Genomic DNA, 20,330 nt, shown 5'->3' with positions numbered 1-20,330 from the left:
GTATATGTACCACAGCTTCCTTTAAATAGTTATTTTTTCCAGTTTCTGGCTTGCTTTTTCTTTTCTTTTTTGTTTCTTTAGACCAATAACTTAAAAATTCACTGGAGTATAGCTGATTTATGTTGCAGTGTTAGTTTTAGGTGTACAGCAATGTGACTCAGTTATACACATATAGATAGCCACTTATTTTTAGATTCTTTTTCTATGTAGGTCATTACAGAGTATTGAGTAGAGTTTCCTGTGCAATACAGTAGTACACATATATGGCAGCATACTGCTGCTGCTAAGTCGCTTCAGTCGTGTCCGACTCTGTGCGACCCCATAGACGGCAGCCCACCAGGCTCCCCCGTCCCTGGGATTCTCCAGGCAAGAACACTGGAGTGGGTTGCCGTTTCCTTCTCCAATTCATGAAAGTGAAAAGTGAAAGGGAAGTCTCTTAGTCATGTCTGACTCTTCGCGACCCCATGGACTGCAGCCCACCAGGCTCCTCCGTCCATGGGATTTTCCAGGCAAGAGTACTGGAGTGGGTTGCCATTGCCTTCTCCATGGCAGAATACTACTCCACCATAAAAAAAGAACTAAATAATGCTACTTGCAGCAAAATGGATGGACCTACAGATTGTCATGCTGAGTAAAGTCAGACAAAGACAGACAGACATCATATGGTATTGCTTATATGTGGAAGCTTTTTCCTTTTATAATGATGTATGTGAAGAGCAGAAAGACTGTAGTTTGAATGATGTTTGTATTGCTATTATTATTTATATTATTTTCAATTGATAGTGATATTTTGGCTTACTTTCTATTCCAAATTTGCCTAGATCTTCTCTTAAGTTTTCTTTTAGAATTTTACAACTTTAGCTCTCCATGTTTACAGCACAGTCAATTTTAAATTAATCTTGTTGGTAGTGTGAGGTGTTGTTTAAAATTTATTTTTTCAATATGAATATCCAGTTCTAGCAGAATTTATTCAGTAGACTAGCCTTTCCTAATGGATTACACAGGCTACTTTAAAAAGTCAACTGACCATACGTGTATTATATCTGAAGGTCTATTATAACCATGTTATAACCATGAAGGTCTATTCCTAGATTCTTTATCCCATCTCAATGATCCATGTGTTTATACAAAAACCATACTATCTTGACTATTGTGACTTTACAGTAAGACTTGAAATCGTGTAATTTAAGTCCTCTAACTTTGTTCTTTTTCCCATAGATCAATATGGAGGGAATAATAATGAAAACAATATAAATTTTTTTCAAAATATGAATATGGGATATTTCTCCACTTATTTAGGCTCATTCCCCAAAGCAATTCTTGGGGTACCTTTTAGTGTATCTCTTGTGTATATTTTATTTAATTTATTCACACTTTGATGTCATTGGAAATGGTATATTTACATTTACATTTCAGTTTCAAATTTTTATAGATATTATGTGGAAATATGATTGATTTTACGTACTAATTTTGTATCCTATGCTTTTGCTAAATTATCTTAATTCAAGTAGATTTTCTCATAGACACTTCAGCATTGTCTACAAAAACAATCAGATAATCTGTGAAAAGTAACTTTACTTCTTTTCTGTTTTTTATGCATGTTATTTACTTTCCTTGTATTACTGTAGTGGTAAGGACCTGCAGTACAATATTTGTGACTAATGAGAATGGATATTTTTTCCTAGTTCCCAATTTTACAAGTAAACTGTTTGATCAGCGTATTATCTATCTTGGTGAGCACTCCACGTGCACTCCACGAGCAGTCTCTAAGTCATGTCTCACTCTTTTTGATCCCATGAACTGCAGAATGCCAGACTTCCTTATCCTTCACTATCTGCCAGAGTTTGCTCAAACTCATGTCCATGGTGGTGATGCCATCCAACCACCTCATCCTCTGTTGCCCCTTTCTTCTGCCCTCAATCTTTCCAAGCATCAAGATCTTTTCCAATGAGTTGATTCTTCACATCAGGTGGCCAATGTATTAGAGCTTAAGCATCAGCATCAGACCTTCCAATGAATATTCAAGGTTGATCTCTTTTAGGATTAACTGGTTTGATCTCCTTGTTGACCAAAGGACTCTCAAAAGTCTTCTCCAGCACCACAATTTGAAAGCCTAGTTCTTCAGCACTCAGCCTTCTTTATGGTCCAACTATCATATCCATTCATGACTACTGGAAAAATCATAGCCTTGACTATATGGACATTCCTTGGCAAACTGATGTGTCTTGTTTTTAATATGCTATCTAGGTTTGCCATAGCTTTTCTTCCAAGGAGAAGGTGTCTTTTAATTTCATGGCTGCAGTCACCATCCTCAGTGATTTTGGAGCCCAAGAAAATAAAATCTGTCGCTGTTTCCATTGTTTTCCCATATATTTGCCATTAAGTGATGGAACCAGATACTGTGGTTTTCATTTCTTGAATGTTGAGTTTTGAGGCAGCTTTTTCAGTCTCCTCTTTCACTCTCAAGAGGTTCTTTAGTTTCTCTTTGCTTTCTGTCATCGGAGTGGTATCATCTGCATATCTGAGGTTGTTGATATTTCTCCTGGCAATCTTAATTCTAGAGTGTGATTCATTAGGCCTGGAATTTTGCATGATGTAGTATGCATAGGAGTTAAATAAGCAGGGTGACAACATACAGTCTTGACATATTACCTTCCTGATTTAAAACCAGTCTGTTGTTCCATGTCCGGTTCTAACTGTTTCTTTTTGAACTGCATACGGGTTTCTCAGGAGGCAGGTCAGGTGGTCTGGTATCCCCATCTCTAAGAATTTTCCAGTTTGTTGTGATCCACATAGTCAAAGGCTTTAGCGTAGTCAGTGACACAGAAGTAGATGTTTTTCTGGAATTCCTTTGCTTTCTCTATGATCCAACTAATGTTGGCTATTTGATCTCTGGTTCCTCTGCCTTTTCTAAATGCAGCTTCTAATCTGGAAGTTCTTGGTTCACGTACTGTTGAAGCCTAGATTGAAGGATTTTGAGCCACACCTATTTAGAGCTGTGTAATTTTCCCTGAGGAGGGCATGGCAGCCCACTCCCGTATTCTTGCCTGGAGAATCCCCATGGACAGAGGAGCCTGGTGGGCTACAGTCTGTGGGGTCGCAAAGAGTCAGACATGACTGAGTGACGAAGAACAGCACAGCACCCTTCCTTATAAATTCCTCTTTTGCTACTACTAACATTTCCTCCTTAATTCTTACAAGTTTTTCTTTCTTGTAGTCTACTCTTCTGGTAATAACATAGCCAAGTCAGCTTTCTTATGTGTCCTTTACAGGCTATAAATTCCTCAGTCCTCTCCTTTCAGCTTCTTTTTGTCTTTATATTTAATTTGTGTTTTTTTTTTTTTTTAATAGATAGCAGTGTCTATCTTGTAGACAGCTTGTTTTTTGTTGTTTTTCTTTTTTAAATTTAGTCCAGTCATTTCTGACAACTGAAGTGTTAAGTTCTTTTACCTTTCATGTATTATTAATATCATCGGGTTAAAGTCTATCATCTTGCTCATTTTCTTCATTGTCCCTTCAGTGTTTTTGTTGTTGTTGTTCATCTATTGTGCTTTTCTTATGATATTTTGAGTAAGTTCAAATGTGTTTTCATTTCTTCCATACAACCCTTTTTAAAAAAATTTTTTTAGAAGTCTCTATATTGCAAAAACTATGCAACTTTAACTTACTGATTCCATTTACAGTCAATATGGTATCACTTAACATATCACACTTCATATTTCATGCTTCTCTGAGGTCCCACTGGTTTCTCAGTTCCCACTTCACAACTAATATAAACTTAGAATAATGTAACTCAAATTAACCTCATCATTTATGCTATTGCTGTAATATTTCAGTTGGAAAGATATTATAAACCCAAACTTATAATGTTGTTGTTTTTGCTTCAAACCAAGCATTGACAAACTTTTCCTCAAAGAGCTATATGGTAAATATTGTAGGCTATGAGTCTTGTGGCTGCTACAACGAGTTACAACTACTCACCTCTCCTGTTGCAGTATGAATTGAGTCACAGACAATATATAAGCAAATGAATAAAGCCATGTTCCAGTTAACCTTTACCTGTAAAAACAGTTGTCAGATTCCCAAGCTGTAATATTCTGACCATTTCTTGTGCAGCTGTTGATTAAGGAAATTACAAAAACAAAAAACCAAACACAGTCTTTTATCTTTACCAACCTATTTACTGGATCTGAACATCATTCCATTTTTTACCCAGCTTTATTGAGGTATAATTGGTATATAAAACAACTGCACATAACTAATATAATACAATTTGGTAAATTTAGACATATGTACACCTCATGTTGCTATCACCACAATCCAGGTAATAAACAAAAGTTTCCTTGTGTTCGTGTGTGTGTGTGTGTGTGTGTGTGTGTTAAGAGCCCAGAAATAAACTTACTCATATGTGCTCAACTGGTCTTCATCAAGCGTACCAACAGTATACAATGGAGAGAGCACAGTCTTTTGAAAAAATGATGTTGAAAAAAGTAGATATCTGCATTCAAGAATGATATTGGACCCTTGTCAAAATGAATGAAATTGGATCCTTGCCTTTTTTTCAGTACACACAAAATTTAACTCATAGTAAATTAAAGATTTGAACATAATATCTGAAAACATAAAACTCACAGAGGAAAACACAGGAAAAAATATTCTTTATTTCTCTGTGCTATCCTGGTTTCCACTGATAACTTTTCCCTTCAGTGTGAAAAATATACTTTGGCATATTTTGTCGTGCAGTTTTACTGACTACTAATTCTCTAGCTTTTATTTTACAGAAAAAAAAAATTATTTAACTATTTTCAAAGCATGTTTTCACTGGAAATAAAATTATGAACTGACAGTATTTCAAAGAGGTTTAAAGGTTTAAAATGTTGTTTCATTGTCCTCTAGCCAACATTGTTTCTAACAAGAAGGTAACTATTATGCATATCTTCAAAATATCAGTTTTATTCTGGCTGCTTTGAAATTTTTCTGTCTTTGGTTTTCTGCAATTGGATTATGATGTTCCTAGAAGTGATTTTATTTACATTTTTTTCTTGCTTTGTGCTCCATGATATGCTTGAATCTATGGGTTTGAAAAAAATTTTTTTTGGTCCTACTCTCATTCTCTTCTAGAACTTCAATTGCAATTATCTCAGAGCATTTCTTATTATCTCCCATGTCCTTAGGTCTCTTTGCTTTAGTCTCCAATCATTTTTCATCTATAAGATTGCCTCAGCTCATTCAATTTGCCTTCAATTTCACTGACCCTTCTACCTTTTCCAATATGTTGTCTATTCCATCTATGTACATTTTTGCATTTCTATTTTAGTTAAAGAATTTGCATTTGTTTTATTTTTAGAGGACTTTCCCCCTCTGCTAAAATTTCTTATCCACGTGCTCATAAATACTGCATTTATCTTTAAATCTTTGAACACATTTTCCTTTAATACTTAGATATTATTATACTAGCTAGGTTTTGCTATATGCATCTGGGCTAGCTCAGGGTTAGTTTTTAAAGACCACTGTTATTCTTGACTATGGACAATATTTTCCTATTTTCTTTGCATATCAGATAACTTTTATTATTTATTGAGCAATTTTAGTAATTATTACTACATCATTCCTCTGTAATATATGCTATATTTACAGATAACTGGACTATGCCCTTTACTTCCAAAGAATGTCAACGTTTATTCTAGTAAGTAAATCAGTTACCTGCTGACCACTTTACACTTTTGTATTCTGCCTTTTGATGTTTTATTTGGATGAGCTGTACAGAGATGTAGAGTCTTGCTCATCCATATTGGTGGAACTCTACTTCCAAATTCTACTTCCTTATGAATCTTATCAGGGCTTGGAGTTTGTCTTTGTTCAGGAGTATCTAGAATAAGCCTTTATTCTTAAGCATGGTCCTTATTCCTAAGGCTTAATCATTCTGACATCTCAGGAGGAAGTTTGAAATTTTAAGAAGGCATATCCTCTTTTACTGAGCTGAAAACAGTAGCTTTCTCCAGCACTTCTTGAACTCTACAGTCACTTCATGGCAAATGATAGGGAAACAATGGAAACAGTGAGAGGCTTTATTTTGGGGGAGGCTCCAAAATCACTGCAGATGGTGACTGCAGCCATGAAATGAAAAGACACTTGCTCCTTGGAAGAATAACTATGACTAACCTATACAGCATATTAAAAAGCAGAGACGTTACTTTGTGGACAAAGGTCTGTCTAGTTAAATTTATGTTTTTTTCCAGTAGTCATGTGTGGATGTGAGAGTTGGACTATAAAGATAGCTGAGCACTGAAAAAATGATGCTTTTGAACTGTGGGTGTTAGAGAAGACTCTTGAGAGTCCCTTGGGCTGCAAGGAGATCAAACTAGTCAATCCTAAAAGAAATCAAACCTGAATATTTATTGAAAAGACTGATGCTGAAGCTGAAACTCCAATACTTTGGCAACCTGATGCAAAGAGCTGACTCATTAGAAAAGACCCTGATGCTGGGAAGGATTTAAGACAAGAGGAGAGGGGATAATAAGGATGAGATGGTTGGATGGCATTACCGACTCAATGAATATGAATTTGAGCAAGCTCTAGGAGTTGGTGATGGACAGGGAATCTTGGCAAGCTGCGGTCCATGGGGTGGCAAAGAGTCGAACATGACTGAGTGACTGAACTGAACTGATAACTTTTCTGCCCTGAACCTGAAATAGCAGAGTGTGCTAAGCCTCAATGGTTTCACTTTATCTATGCAGCCCAATCCTCAAGAAAAGACTAGAATGAAATCAACAGAAATTCCTATGACCTTTTCTTTGATCAGCATTTTCTGCTCTGTTGTCTAAAATAATGTGTAAGTTAGAGAGAAAAGTGAAAGTGAAGTCACTCAGTCATGTCCGACCCATGGACTGTAGCTTACCAGGTTCCTCCGTCCATGGGATTTTCCAGGCAAGAATACTGGAGTGGGTTGCCATTTCCTTCTCCAGGAAATCTTCCTGGCCCAGGGATTGAACCCAGGTCTCCTGCATTGTAGGCAGATGCTTTACCATTTGAGCCACCAGGGAAGTTAGATTCAATATTAAAGTAAAGAGTTTGGTAAAATGTTTGCTAAATGATGGTATTAATTTCCTTAACTAATATTTACATTTTTATTTCTACCTTTTCAGAGTTAGCATGGACTCACCTATATTTTGGGGCTTCTCTTGTAGCTCAGTGGTAAAAAATGTGCCCTGCAATGCAATGAGACTTGAGATTGATCCCTGAGTTGGGAAGATCCCTTGGAGGAGGGCATGGCAACCCACTCCAGTACTCTTGCCTGGAGAATTCCAAGAACAGAAGAGCTTGGTGGGCTACAGTCCATGGGGTCACATAGAGTTGGACATGACTAGAACACCTAAGCAGCAGCAGGACCTATATTTTATCTGGCTTAATTATCTAAAAATTCAACTCTTTTAGAGTCACTAATAAAATAGTCACTGAAGTGTGTCAAAAAGAACTTGAATTTGCAGTCAGAAGATACATATTTTCTTTTTGGTTTCCTTAACTTCTATTAGCTTACCCATCATAGAAAGGTGATACCACTTCTACACAGATAGCAGAATTGTCTGAATAAAAAGAATATTAGTGGAATCAGTTTATACAACATAGAATACATTGAGTTGTTACCACATATAATTAATTTTCTGCTCTGCAGTTTTCACACAATTGTAATTCATAAGGCTGACAGAAACACTGGGATCCACTAGTCTATCTGTTATCATCATAAGTAAATTCTAATAAATTTCACACAATTCTAGCCCCCAAAATATTTGATTTGACATTGATGTCTTTTGCCTCTTAGAGTTATCACAGGGAATTTTATTATATACTTTTGCATCAGTTCATTTGCTCTTACTTCTGGTAGTTCTAATGATTTTTCCATAGTGTTGTGCTGTTCATGTTTAGAGATAACAAACAAGTATTCAGTTGAATAGTACAAACATATACATTGCAAGAAAATAAAATATATTTTCTATCTCATTACTATATAACTCAGTATGACTTTAGAAAAGAAGAATAAAACATTTTGATTTGGAGTCAAATGTGATTTAGTTGTTATTTCATCCTTTTCATTCTTTAGAACTAAATAATGCTAGAATAATCCAACATCCTGTCTTAGACACATTACAGCTCTCATTCATTCTGGATTTGTTTACATTCAGAGTGATAGCATGTACTCCCTTTCAAAGAAATGTCTCACTCTTGCTTTACTTATTCTTTAGGATTTATCTAATTTTTTATTTGTCTGATCTGCTGGTGCTGAATATGGAGAAAAGAGTAATCCCAAAATGTCAATCTGAATATTGTAATATATCAATTGAAAATTAGAGGATGAACAATCCCACTATATATACTTCCAAATTAGAGGTGAAAGCAACAGTCACAAGCAAATTTTTGTTGGTAAAACTCTATTTGCCATGTTTAGTGACAAGGGAATAAACTATGAGAGATTTCTTCATATACTGCCATAGATAAAGCAGTTTGATATATAGGTTGTGTTTAAAGTATTCCTAGCAGCCGGAAAAGTTGATATTATGTGACAGACTGAACCTAAGGGGACTCCAATGATTCCTATCTCTGCTTTTCATATCTTTGTGTATAATTTGCTCCTTTTGAGTGTGGAAAATAACTGTGATGGGATGTTCCTTTGATAATTAGGTTATGTTATATAAGATTCTGGGACTCCCCAGGTGGTTTAGTGGTAAAGAATTCACCTGCCAATGCAAGAGATACAGATGTGCATTCGATCCCTGGACCCCTAGGTCAGGAAGATTCCCTAGAGGAGGAAATGGCAACCTACTATTGTATTCTTGTCTGGAAAATCCATGGACAGAAAAACCTGGCAGGTTACAGTCCATAAGGTCACAAAGAGCTGTGCTCCACACGACTGAGCACGTAGGAACACATTTAAAAATTCCATCTTAACAGACTGGAGCTAGAGATTCTTCTTTACAGCTTGATAAGTAAAGTAGCCATGCTGGAAAAGCCCATATGACAAAGAATTACAGGTGACCTCTAGGACCTGCAGAAATCTTCTAATACATAAGAGTGGTCTTCACTCAACAACCAGCAAAATCCTAGGGCCTTCTACCGTGCAACCTTTAGAATGCTAAATCTTTTACTAACCTTAGTAAGTCTGGAAGTGACTCAACTTCTTACAGAGTTGAGCCTCCAGATAAGAAAATTTCACAAACATTCTGATTGCAGTCTTGTGAGATCCAGAAGACAGGATCTAGCTAAGTCATGCCTGTACTCTTGACCCACAGAAATTGTGAGATAATAAATGCATGCTGCTTAAAGATGTTAAGTTTGTAGGAATTTGTTATACTGCAATAAGTAACTAACACGGTATCCTCAATTACACTGTTTACCAGTAAAAACTGTATTGTTCAATTGCTCAGTCATGCCCAACTCTTTGTGACCCCATGGACTGCAGCACGCCAGACCTCTGTGTCCTTCATCATCTCCCAGAGCTTAAAAACTCTCAAGAATCTGTATTAAATCAATTAAAAAATTCTAAACTTGAATGGCCATGGCCCCTGAGAGATGATTTTGATGATCAATGATGGTGTTAAGTATTACAGAGATAAAACCAGAGATCCTAAAGTTTCCTTGTCAAGCTCAATTTTATTTCATGAAATAGTTTCAATAAAGGCTAGTTAAAATACATATATGTATATATATCTCATGTATATATGTGTGTGTGTGTATTACCTAATATTCTTAGAATAAAATCTATACCCACAGTTTTTATAGCAGTTACCACATTATGATTAAGTGGCCTCTAGTGAGATGCAATGGAGAAGAAAATGGCAATCCATTCCAGTATTATTGCCTGGAGAATCCCATGCACAGAGGAGCCTGGTGGGCTACAGTCAATGGGTCACAAAGAGTCAGACATGACTGAGTAACTGAACAATGAGATGCAAGCAGAAAAGATAAATATATTAAAAAAAAAACACTACTGGGTAGCATCATTAAAAAGAGGGGGAAAAAGAGGGACTATACTGAGATGTAGAAGATGCTACATGCTGGAAGATGCTAGTAGAAGATGTAGCTACTTAAGTAGCTATTAAGACTATGAGATGTGCCATCTACGGATGATGATTAAGCAGTAAGATGGAAGAAACCTGGACCCCTGAGGACTTTGTGGGACAGAGCTACTACATTAGTTTCTTAAATAATACTTCAAGGTTTTAACCTGAATGAAATAATTTTCTTTTTTTTAATTTATTTTTTTTTCAGTTTTATTTATTTTCTATTCTGTTTAAATCATGGTTTTATTATTCAGTCCCTAAGTCTGACTCTTTGTGACCTCAAGGACTGTAGCACACCAGCCTCCTCTGTCCTTTACTATCTCCTGGAGTTTGCTCAAATTCATGTCCATTCAGTTGGTGATGTCATACTAGGAGTTTTACAGATACTTTCAGATAATAAATATTAGCATATATAACTTATTTGTAAATTGTAAAATAATATATTATTACAGCCTACATTTCTGTATTTGGCCAAAGAGCAAAGGTCAATATAATCCTTGTAAAGGTACAAACAAAAGTCATCACAGCTCTAGTCGAGGCATACACAAAGAGCTAGTATTTTAGAATAAAATATCATGTGAACAAAGGCACAGAGTCCTGAAATTATGTAACTTAGCAGATGGCAGCAGAATCTAGTTTGACTGGAGTTTAAAGTAACTGATAGGATTGAAGGAGAGATGATAAACTTTTTTAGGATATTAATGGTTTAAAAATCCATGAAAATGAGTTTGCATTTCACCTATAATCCACAAACATTTATCACTAAGAATAAGATATATTTTCTGGAAAAATAAAACCCAGCAGTATAGAAAATAGATTGAAAGATATAAAGGTTGAAAATTCAGCTAGCAGTTAAAATATATACAGAGGACATAATACCTTAGATAAGAGAATATAAGGCTAACAGGAGTAATAGGGTTAAAAAAAAATTGATGGCTGCAAAATACTATGCAAATATAAAAATGACAAGACTCAGACATATACATGATAGGGGAAAGATTTTGAGGAGAGGATATTTATTGTTTTACTTCTGGTATAATCTAGTACCTGACAGTCAGTAGGTACATAGTAAATAAATATTTGTCAGATTGCAAAGAAAATCATTAGCAAAGGGACAATAGTGGTTGTTTCATGCTGAATTATAATTTGTAGTTATGCAATAAAAATTTTAATAGTCACCTGTTGAAAAAGACACCACTGTTTTAGTATTTTTCATTTAACAGAATTTAAAACTGTCTTCATTGATTGAATCTTAAATGATTCACAAGTTTCAGCATATGTAACTGTGTATATATACCCTCTGGAAGTTATAAAGACATTCTGTTTTTGCTCCTGGGCTATAATTGACAACCATGTTTATTCTGCTTTTACTTTAACTGACATAAAATATAGTTTAATAAATACCCATGTGTATACCGTCCCATGAAAGCTGCCACATTTTATTCAAGTAACTAATTAAAAAAAGTAAACAGAAAAAATCGACTCATTTCCTTGTCCAATATGCTTTTAAGTCTTAATTTACTAACATCCATAAAATTTCAACAGATACATATTGTCAGAAACAAATTTGTTAAAGGAAAGAAATATGTTTATGGAATAGTTTAGAACTACCATCTCAATCACTAAATAATTTAAAAGACATAGGTAATTTAAAATTTTATAAATCAATTGTTATCATTATTGTTTAGTACTAAGTTGTGTCCGACTCTTTGCAACCCCATGAACTGTAGCCTGTCAGTCTCCTTTATCCATGAGATGTCCCAGGCAGGAATACTGGAGTGGATTGCTATGCATTTTAATTCAGATAGCCTAGTTTTTCATATTCAAGGAAGTCAAAGTGAATCTTTATTAAACCTGGGCATTTCAACAGAATCTGCCAACAGATTCTCTCTCATCTGTTATCCTACGTAATCAAGCTGCTGCAGACATTTTATCTTCACTTTATTATATAATGGGCATAACATTTCAATCTTGAAGCATCCCTAGGGGTCTTGACCAATGTATAGTTTAAACCAACATCAGTGACAGATGCAGGGGGTGATGCAGCCTCCCAAGGTGCTTTTCCTCCCAGGCTTTACCTCTAGCAGTTATAGCCTTGTTTCAGTTAGCTCTTTAGGGGGTAAAAGTACCCACTGTTCATTACTTTTCTGAGCTGTGAGAAGTTGCTATGCCTATCGTGCAGGGGTTTAGCCTGAGTAGGGTATCAGAGTTGAGGATATCTGGCAAAGCAGTTCTATATAATGTGAAGCATTTTAAAGAAAGGAGTTTATCGAAACACTGGTTTAACTGTGTCCCTGCCTCTGTACTCACATTGCCTTCTCTTCTGTCAAAATTCCCTCTGCTTTACTTATAAGGTACACATTATTGCATTTAAGGCCAACATCAACCATCCAGGAAAAGCTGCTTGTCTCAAAATCCTTAAATTAACCATGTATTACCATGTAAAGTGATATTCACAGGTTTTGGGGACTAGGACAGAGATTTACCTTCTTGAGGGACATTATTTGGGCTTCCTAGCTGGCACTAATGGTGAAGAACCCATCTGGCAATGCAGGAGACATAAGAGACATGGGTTCGATTCCTGGGTCAGGAAGATCCCATGGAGGAAGGCATGGTAACCCACTGTATTATTCTTGCCTGGAGAATCCCACAGATAGAGGAGCCGGGTGGGCTACAGTCCATTGGTCGCAAAGAGTCTGATACGACTAAAGCACCTGAGCACACACACAGGACACTATTCAGCCCACTGCATGTTTTCACCTTGAACTATCCTTTTATCCTCATTTTTTCCCAATAAAGAAATGATATTCAGTAAGAGACCTTCCATCTAATCATTCATCTTGGCCATCCCTTTATCTGTTTCATCATCCCACATTTCCTGGTTTTCTTTTCTGCATCAAGCTGGTGTGCCAGGATCTAACCTAGCATGTTATTCACTCATATCTATAATATAATGAATGTGCCTACATATTTTGGAGTATTTAAAAGCATTTTTTCCAAATGTTAATTTGGAGCATTTGGACCTGTGAGAAAGTGAAATCCATGCTCCATCGGAGTGACATGCTGAATAGTACAGAACTATTTATTAATATAAAAATACTTATGTCTATGTATTTATACATATATACTTGGAATTTCACATTTAAAAGTGGATTTATTCTAATAAATTAAAATGCCACATTTATTTTTAGAATTTGTAAAAATTCTCATAGAAAAATATGATAAAATGGTGTTTGGATTATTGCTATAGATCACAAAGGCTTAAACCACAAAAACAAACAAACACCAGGTTTAACTTCACTATAACAATACTAGGAAATAAAATAAATCAACTACACAGTACTTTGTAATATTATAGTTAATATTTCCTAACATAGATGGTGGATTACAAGCTAGGCTGGTCATTCTTCGTAAAATACCTTTGCTTACTTTCTTGTTTTCCTTTCCAGGAAAATATTCTCACACCCCATCTGACTCCTCAGTAAACAAAACCCTCCTCTCTTGCCACTGAACACAGACACACATCACATACTCATGATATATATGAAGACAGCAGGCCCGAACTTTTGAGCTTTCCCAGGAGCTAAAATAAATATAGACATGTGGCTGCCATTGCCTTTGTGTTCAGTTCTGTACATTTTGATGTATAGTCAGATCAAATCCACTTTCAAGTGACTACGTAATGTTCATGACAAGCAAGTGGAAGTGTGTTCTTAAATTTGGTAAAATAGTTCTAACGATAAAATTTTAAATGTTTCTTAGTTAATCTGGGCCTCAAGGAAGGAAAAAGAATTATTTTCAATGATCAGTTTTTTGGGTAAAGAACATATGCATAATGAATATATGCAGCCTTGAATATATTATATTTCCTAGTTCTCTTCTGCATAGCTTCAAAGAGTTTTGAATTGTGGGGAATTACTACTAATTCTATATTATATACTAATTCATAGTACTACTAATTATGCTGTGTTTTAGTAGAAAAAGTAAATGGCCTTTCAAAGTTTCTTCCAGATGTCTGATTCTATGGATGTATTGATTTCTTTATATATTTTCTGGAATTATACTATATTTCAGATTCAATCATTTCCTTTTCTCTTCTTCAAAACTTTGTTAGATTTTATGTGGAGATCTTGAAAAAAAATGAAACTGACCTGAAGACTGAAAAATGCACACTGGAAACAAACTAATGCCTGGGGTTATTTTCTCTCCCTCCATGGGGCAATCCACAACAGGTTTATTCCTTTCTGCAGCTATTGAAATCTACTTACTGCACCCCGTGAATCTGGGATGGGAGAATGGAGCTAGTGTTTCTTCCAGTCTCAGCTTGTCTTCTAGCTCAAGAAATAGGATTTGGATCATATAATAAAGAACAAATGAAAATCTCACAGAGGTGCATAATCTAATACAGTCCAAGTTAGAAAACAGTGTCACCAAAGAAAATCAGAATGTGTATAAAGCCAAAAGGATTGGAGAAAGGAGTTTAGTTAATTTTATGGGGTATTTTTATTTTGGAGGGATAATGAAAGAAAGTAAAGTGCTCCATTTGTACCAATATGTGAAAAATAATTGCTTTTGAAAGATTCTTATTTCTTTGGAATTAATATAAATAAAGAATGAAAGTATATCAAGGCATTTAAATTACCCCCTAGAGTAATACATTACATTCTTTTACCCTTTTAAATACTCCTAGGGATAAAAATTAGATCATCATGTAAGTATCAGTCCTAGGGATTTTTTTTATTTTAACAGTTCACTCGAAGAATTACAGTAGAAAAGCCTTAAGTTCAACTGAATGTTAATAAAAGAGATTGCAAAACCAAGAGGTGGTAAGATCCAGTGGAGAGGACGTCTTCATATTCTTTGGTTAGTCAATTATATTTTACCTATTAATACCTAATATCCCATTTCAGGAAGTTAAATGTCCCAAGGCAATCCATATCAGAGAATTCTCTTATAAGTAAGGACTTATTAATAAGAATTTGAGCAGAAAAAAAAGTAAAAGGAATCCAGATAGGAAAAGAAGAAGTAAAACTCTCACTGTTTGCAGATGACATGATCCTCTACATAGAAAACCCTAAAGACTCTACCAGAAAATTACTAGAGCTAATCAATGAATATAGTAAAGTTGCAGGATATAAAATTAACACACAGAAATCCCTTGCATTCCTATATACTAACAATGAAAAAACAGACAGAGAAATTAAGGAAACAATACCATTCACCATTGCAACAAAAAGAATAAAATACTTAGGAGTATATCTACCTAAAGAAACAAAGGACCTATACATAGAAAACTATAAAACGCTGATGAAAGAAATCAAAGAGGACACAAACAGATGGAGAAACATACCGTGTTCATGGATTGGAAGAATTAATATTGTCAAAATGGCTATTCTACCCAAAGCAGTCTATAGATTCAATGCAATCCCTATCAAGCTACCAACGGTATTTTTCACAGAACTAGACCAAAGAATTTCACAATTTGTATGGAAATACAAAAAACCTCGAATAGCCAAAGTCATCTTGAGAAAGAAGAATGGAGCTGGAGGAATCAACCTGCCTGACTTCAGACTCTACTACAAAGCCACAGTCATCAAGACAGTATGGTACTGGCACAAAGACAGAAATATAGATCAATGGAACAGAATAGAAAGCCCAGAGATAAATCCACGAACCTATGGACACCTTATCTTTGACAAAGGAGGCAAGGATATACAATGGAAAAAAGACAACCTCTTTAACAAGTGGTGCTGGGAAAACTGGTCAACCACTTGTAAAAGAATGAAACTAGAACACTTTCTAACACCATACACAAAAATAAGCTCAAAATGGATTAAAGATCTAAATGTAAGACCAGAAACTATAAAACTCCTAGAGGAGAACATAGGCAAAACACTCTCCGACATAAATCACAGCAAGATCCTCTATGACCCACCTCCCAGAATATTGGAAATAAAAGCAAAACTAAACAAATGGGACCTAATGAAACTTAAAAGCTTTTGCACTACAAAGGAAACTATAAGTAAGGTGAAAAGACAGCCCTCAGATTGGGAGAAAATAATAGCAAATGAAGAAACAGACAAAGGATTAATCTCAAAAATATACAAGCAACTCCTGCAGCTCAATTCCAGAAAAATAAATGACCCAATCAAAAAATGGGCCAAAGAACTAAACAGGCATTTCTCCAAAGAAGACATACAGATGGCTAACAAACACATGAAAAGATGCTCAACATCACTCATTATTAGAGAAATGCAAATCAAAACCACAATGAGGTACCATTACACGCCAGTCAGGATGGCTGCTATCCAAAAGTCTACAAGCAATAAATGCTGGAGAGGGTGTGGAGAAAAGGGAACCCTCTTACACTGTTGGTGGGAATGCAAACTAGTACAGCCGCTATGGAAAACAGTGTGGAGATTTCTTAAAAAACTGGAAATAGAACTGCCATATGACCCAGCAATCCCACTTCTGGGCATACACACTGAGGAAACCAGATCTGAAAGAGACACGTGCACCCCAATGTTCATCGCAGCACTGTTTATAATAGCCAGGACATTGAAGCAACCTAGATGCCCATCAGCAGATGAATGGATAAGGAAGCTGTGGTACATATACACCATGGAATATTACTCAGCCATTAAAAAGAATTCATTTGAACCAGTCCTAATGAGATGGATGAAGCTGGAGCCCCTTATACAGAGTGAAGTAAGCCAGAAAGATAAAGAACACTACAGCATACTGACACATGTATATGGAATTTAGAAAGGTGATAACGATAACCCTATATGCAGAACAGAAAAAGAGACACAGAAATACAGAACAGACTTTTGAACTTTGTGGGAGAATGTGAGGGTGGGATATTTCAAAAGAACAGCATGTATACTATCTATGGTAAAACAGATCACCAGCCCAGGTGGGATGCACGAGACAAGTGCTCGGGCCTGGTGCACTGGGAAGACCCAGAGGAATCGGGTGGAGAGGGAGGTGGGAGGGGGGATTGGGATTGGGAATACATGTAAATCCATGGCTGATTCATATCAATGTATGACAAAACCGACTGGAAAAAAAAAAAAGAAAGGAAAAAAAAAAAAAATAAACCTTAATGTGAATGCAAAAAAAAAAAGAAAAAATAGAGTAAATAAAAATATCTCAACTTTACCTCTCCAAAAAAAAAAAAAAAAAAGATTTAATTAAGTCTGAAACATTTTAATCATGATTTTTATGATTGCTTTACAGATAACATATAACGTCCAGTTTCTTCTTTTAGTAGCATAAACACTATAACTGTTACAACAAACTTCATCTAGAACAAAATAATAATGAAAAGGAGTATATTCTTTTAAGATATGCCTAAATCTTAGCTCAAAAATAACAGAAATTTACTTTAGATTACAAAAATAATTCAAATAAATATATACAATTTAACACAGATTTACTATCTCTTTAAATACAGTAAAAGATAATGACATCAAAAATGGTAATTTTCTCAACTCATTATATACCAAATACAGCTATATTGATTTCCCTTTGAATATCTGTGATCCTATAGTAAGCCAATGACAAAATGGACATTCACCACACATCGAGTTAATAAATAAACAAGAAAAAGAAAGCACTCTTTACTAAAACCAGCACAGATAACGGATTGAAAGAGCTTTTAGACTTGCAGAAAAAATATGTATTAATAATTGCAATTTGATCTAAAAAAAAAAGCTGGTTAAGATTTGTCACTTTATTACTGTGATACTCAAAATAACCAACCTCATCACCAAATCTATTCGGATTCACATAACTTCTGTCTAATTTTATAGGCATATAAACTATCTTAACTATTAAAATAGACTTGCCTTGAAAATAATGAGTAGACACTCTAAATAGAACAGGCAAGCTGTTCATAATATGCTCTGTGGATTTGCAAAATGCTTTCATTCTTACACTGACAAGAGCCTAAGCTCCCATGATCTAAAAAAAAAAAAAGGCAAAAAAGCAAAATATTCAGCACCTTACCTGTAACAAGAAAGCTGCATCTCCCTGCTCCAGCTTCATTTATGATGCTACAATTATAAACCCCATAGTTTTCATTGGAAAGACTCTTCACTGGGTATTCTGTGTATTCTTGAGAATCAAACTGACCCGTCCGCAATAATTTGTTGCCCAAGCGCCACTCATAGGTCAGCACCCGTATTGGATAGGCTCTTAGGACCCTGCAGCTCATAGTGACACTTCGGTCTTGCCCTTGCCGGATTTCCAGAAATGCCGGTTCCACAGCAGGAGGATCTGTAGAAAGAGATATTAAACAGATAAAACGGGTGATCTGCAATAAGCCAGTGGCTACACTTACTGTGAGAAGCTATTTTCAAGAATACATCTAGCAAAAGGAAAAGGCTATTATCAGGTAGGTGGAGAACATATTTAGGCTAGGAGATTTGGGGTTGGGTTCCGTTCAGTTCAGTTCAGTCTCTCAGTCATGTCCGACTCTGCGACCCCATGAACCGCAGCATGCCAGGCCTCTCGGTCCATCACCAACTCTCAGAGTTTACTCAGACTCACTTCCATCGAGTCGGTGATGCCATCCATCCATCTCATCCTTTGTTGTCCCCTTCTCCTCCTGCCCTCAATCCCTCCCAGCATCAGGGTCTTTTCCAATGAGTCAACTCTTCAAATCAGGTGGCCAAAGTATTGGAGTTTCAGCTTCAGCATCAGTCCTTCCAATGAACACCCAGGACTGATCTCCTTTAGGATGGACTGGTTGGATCTCCTTGCAGTCCACGGGACTCTCAAGAGTCTTCTCCAATACCACAGTTCAAAAGCCTTGGGTAGGGAAGCATAATTCCTGAGTGTGGGCAGTGAATAGGATTAATCACTTAAAATAGCATTTGCAGGTGTGTGTGTCTGTGCTTAGCCTGTCAGTCATGTCTGACTCTTTGCGACATCATGGACTGTAATCTGCCAGGATCCTCTGTTCACGGGATTTTCCCAGCAAGAATACTACAACAGGTTGCCATGTCCTCTTTCAGGGGATCTTCCAGACCCAGGGATTGAAACAAGGTCTCCTGTAGCTCCTGCACTGGCAGGCGGGTTCTTTACTATTGAGAGAACTGGGAAGTCTCAGGTGAATCTAGAAGAGCTTTTTTTTTTTTTTTTTCTTTCTTTCTAGCTGCTTCCCAGAAAAAACTGCCATCAGTGTATTTGGTTTATACTGCGCTATGCTTAGTCACTCAGTCATGTCTGACTCTTTGCAACCCCATGGACTAGAGCCCACCAGGCTCCTCCCTCCATGGAATTCTCCAGGAAAGAATACTGGAGTGGGTTGTGATTCCCTTCTCCAGAGAATCTTCCTGACCCAATGATTGAACCCAGGTCTCCTGCATTTCAAGTAGATTCTTTACTGTCTGAGTCACCACGGAAACTCTGGTTTATACTATTAGCAACCAAATGATGCTCTATGTATAAAAACAGAGTATCCACACTAGCATGAAATTCTGCAGCAGATGAAGCCATTGGTTCATGTAAGCAAATTCTAATGATCTCATATGAAGCTCAGTCCTTAGGATTCTGGATACCAAGTGTTTAACAATATGGGTAACACAAGTATATACATTTATTTTCTAAATTATTTGGTCAGGAATAATGTGACAGCAATTTATAATATTCATGTGTAAGCCTTAAGCAAACAGAAAATTATGCTACAGGTGGATATGGATTTCAACCCACTGCAACGCTTCATTTATTTGGCTTAATTGGGAATTTTTTTTCCTATACAATTAAAACTTGCTACATTAGGTACCTAATCTTTTTGTTTTTGATGGGAAGATTTCCAAAAGGTATGACATACTTCTCCCATCATTTAGGTTAGGCAAAATATAGGCCTTTACTTAATGATGACTCCCAATGGTCATACTAAATAATACTTATTTCCTGGGATCTAATGACATGATTCATTTAATCAAGGAAATCAGGTACAGCCAATCAGGGTTTTCTGTAGTCAGGACTTCTCCATGCAACACAATCATATCCTTGACTAGATGTGGATGACAACCTCCTGAGTTGCACTGTATCAATGCTTGACATCTCTACCTGGAAAACCCTTCCTTGAAGATGCTAAAAGGTTTTAGGACTATCACACCACATGTGCCATTTTATGTTCTTTACAGGTTATTCCATCTAATTTTTATAGCATTGCACTCCTTTCTCACAACCAGTCTACTGACTGACCCCTCTTTTCAATAAATATGCTTATTGCTTCTTTCAATAAATATGTTTAAGCTATCA

At 36.0% G+C, this 20,330-nt stretch overlaps 1 protein-coding gene across 1 annotated transcript in view; it reads right to left on the bottom strand.

Annotated features, from left to right (window-relative positions):
• MDGA2 (MAM domain containing glycosylphosphatidylinositol anchor 2) overlaps nt 1-20,330 on the bottom strand; it is an 884,707-nt gene that overhangs the window by 111,265 nt on the left and 753,112 nt on the right. Inside the window, exon 9 of the mRNA XM_061158404.1 lies at nt 18,066-18,335. Within this exon, the coding sequence (XP_061014387.1) occupies nt 18,066-18,335 (270 nt within the window). The remainder of the gene's footprint in view (nt 1-18,065; nt 18,336-20,330) is intronic.

The sequence above is a fragment of the Dama dama genome, chromosome 12, assembly GCF_033118175.1.
Source record: "Dama dama isolate Ldn47 chromosome 12, ASM3311817v1, whole genome shotgun sequence".
NCBI classification, from domain to species: Eukaryota; Metazoa; Chordata; class Mammalia; order Artiodactyla; family Cervidae; genus Dama; species Dama dama.
The sequence above is the reverse complement of the archived record's forward strand: the minus strand, read 5'-3'. Positions and strand labels throughout refer to the sequence as shown.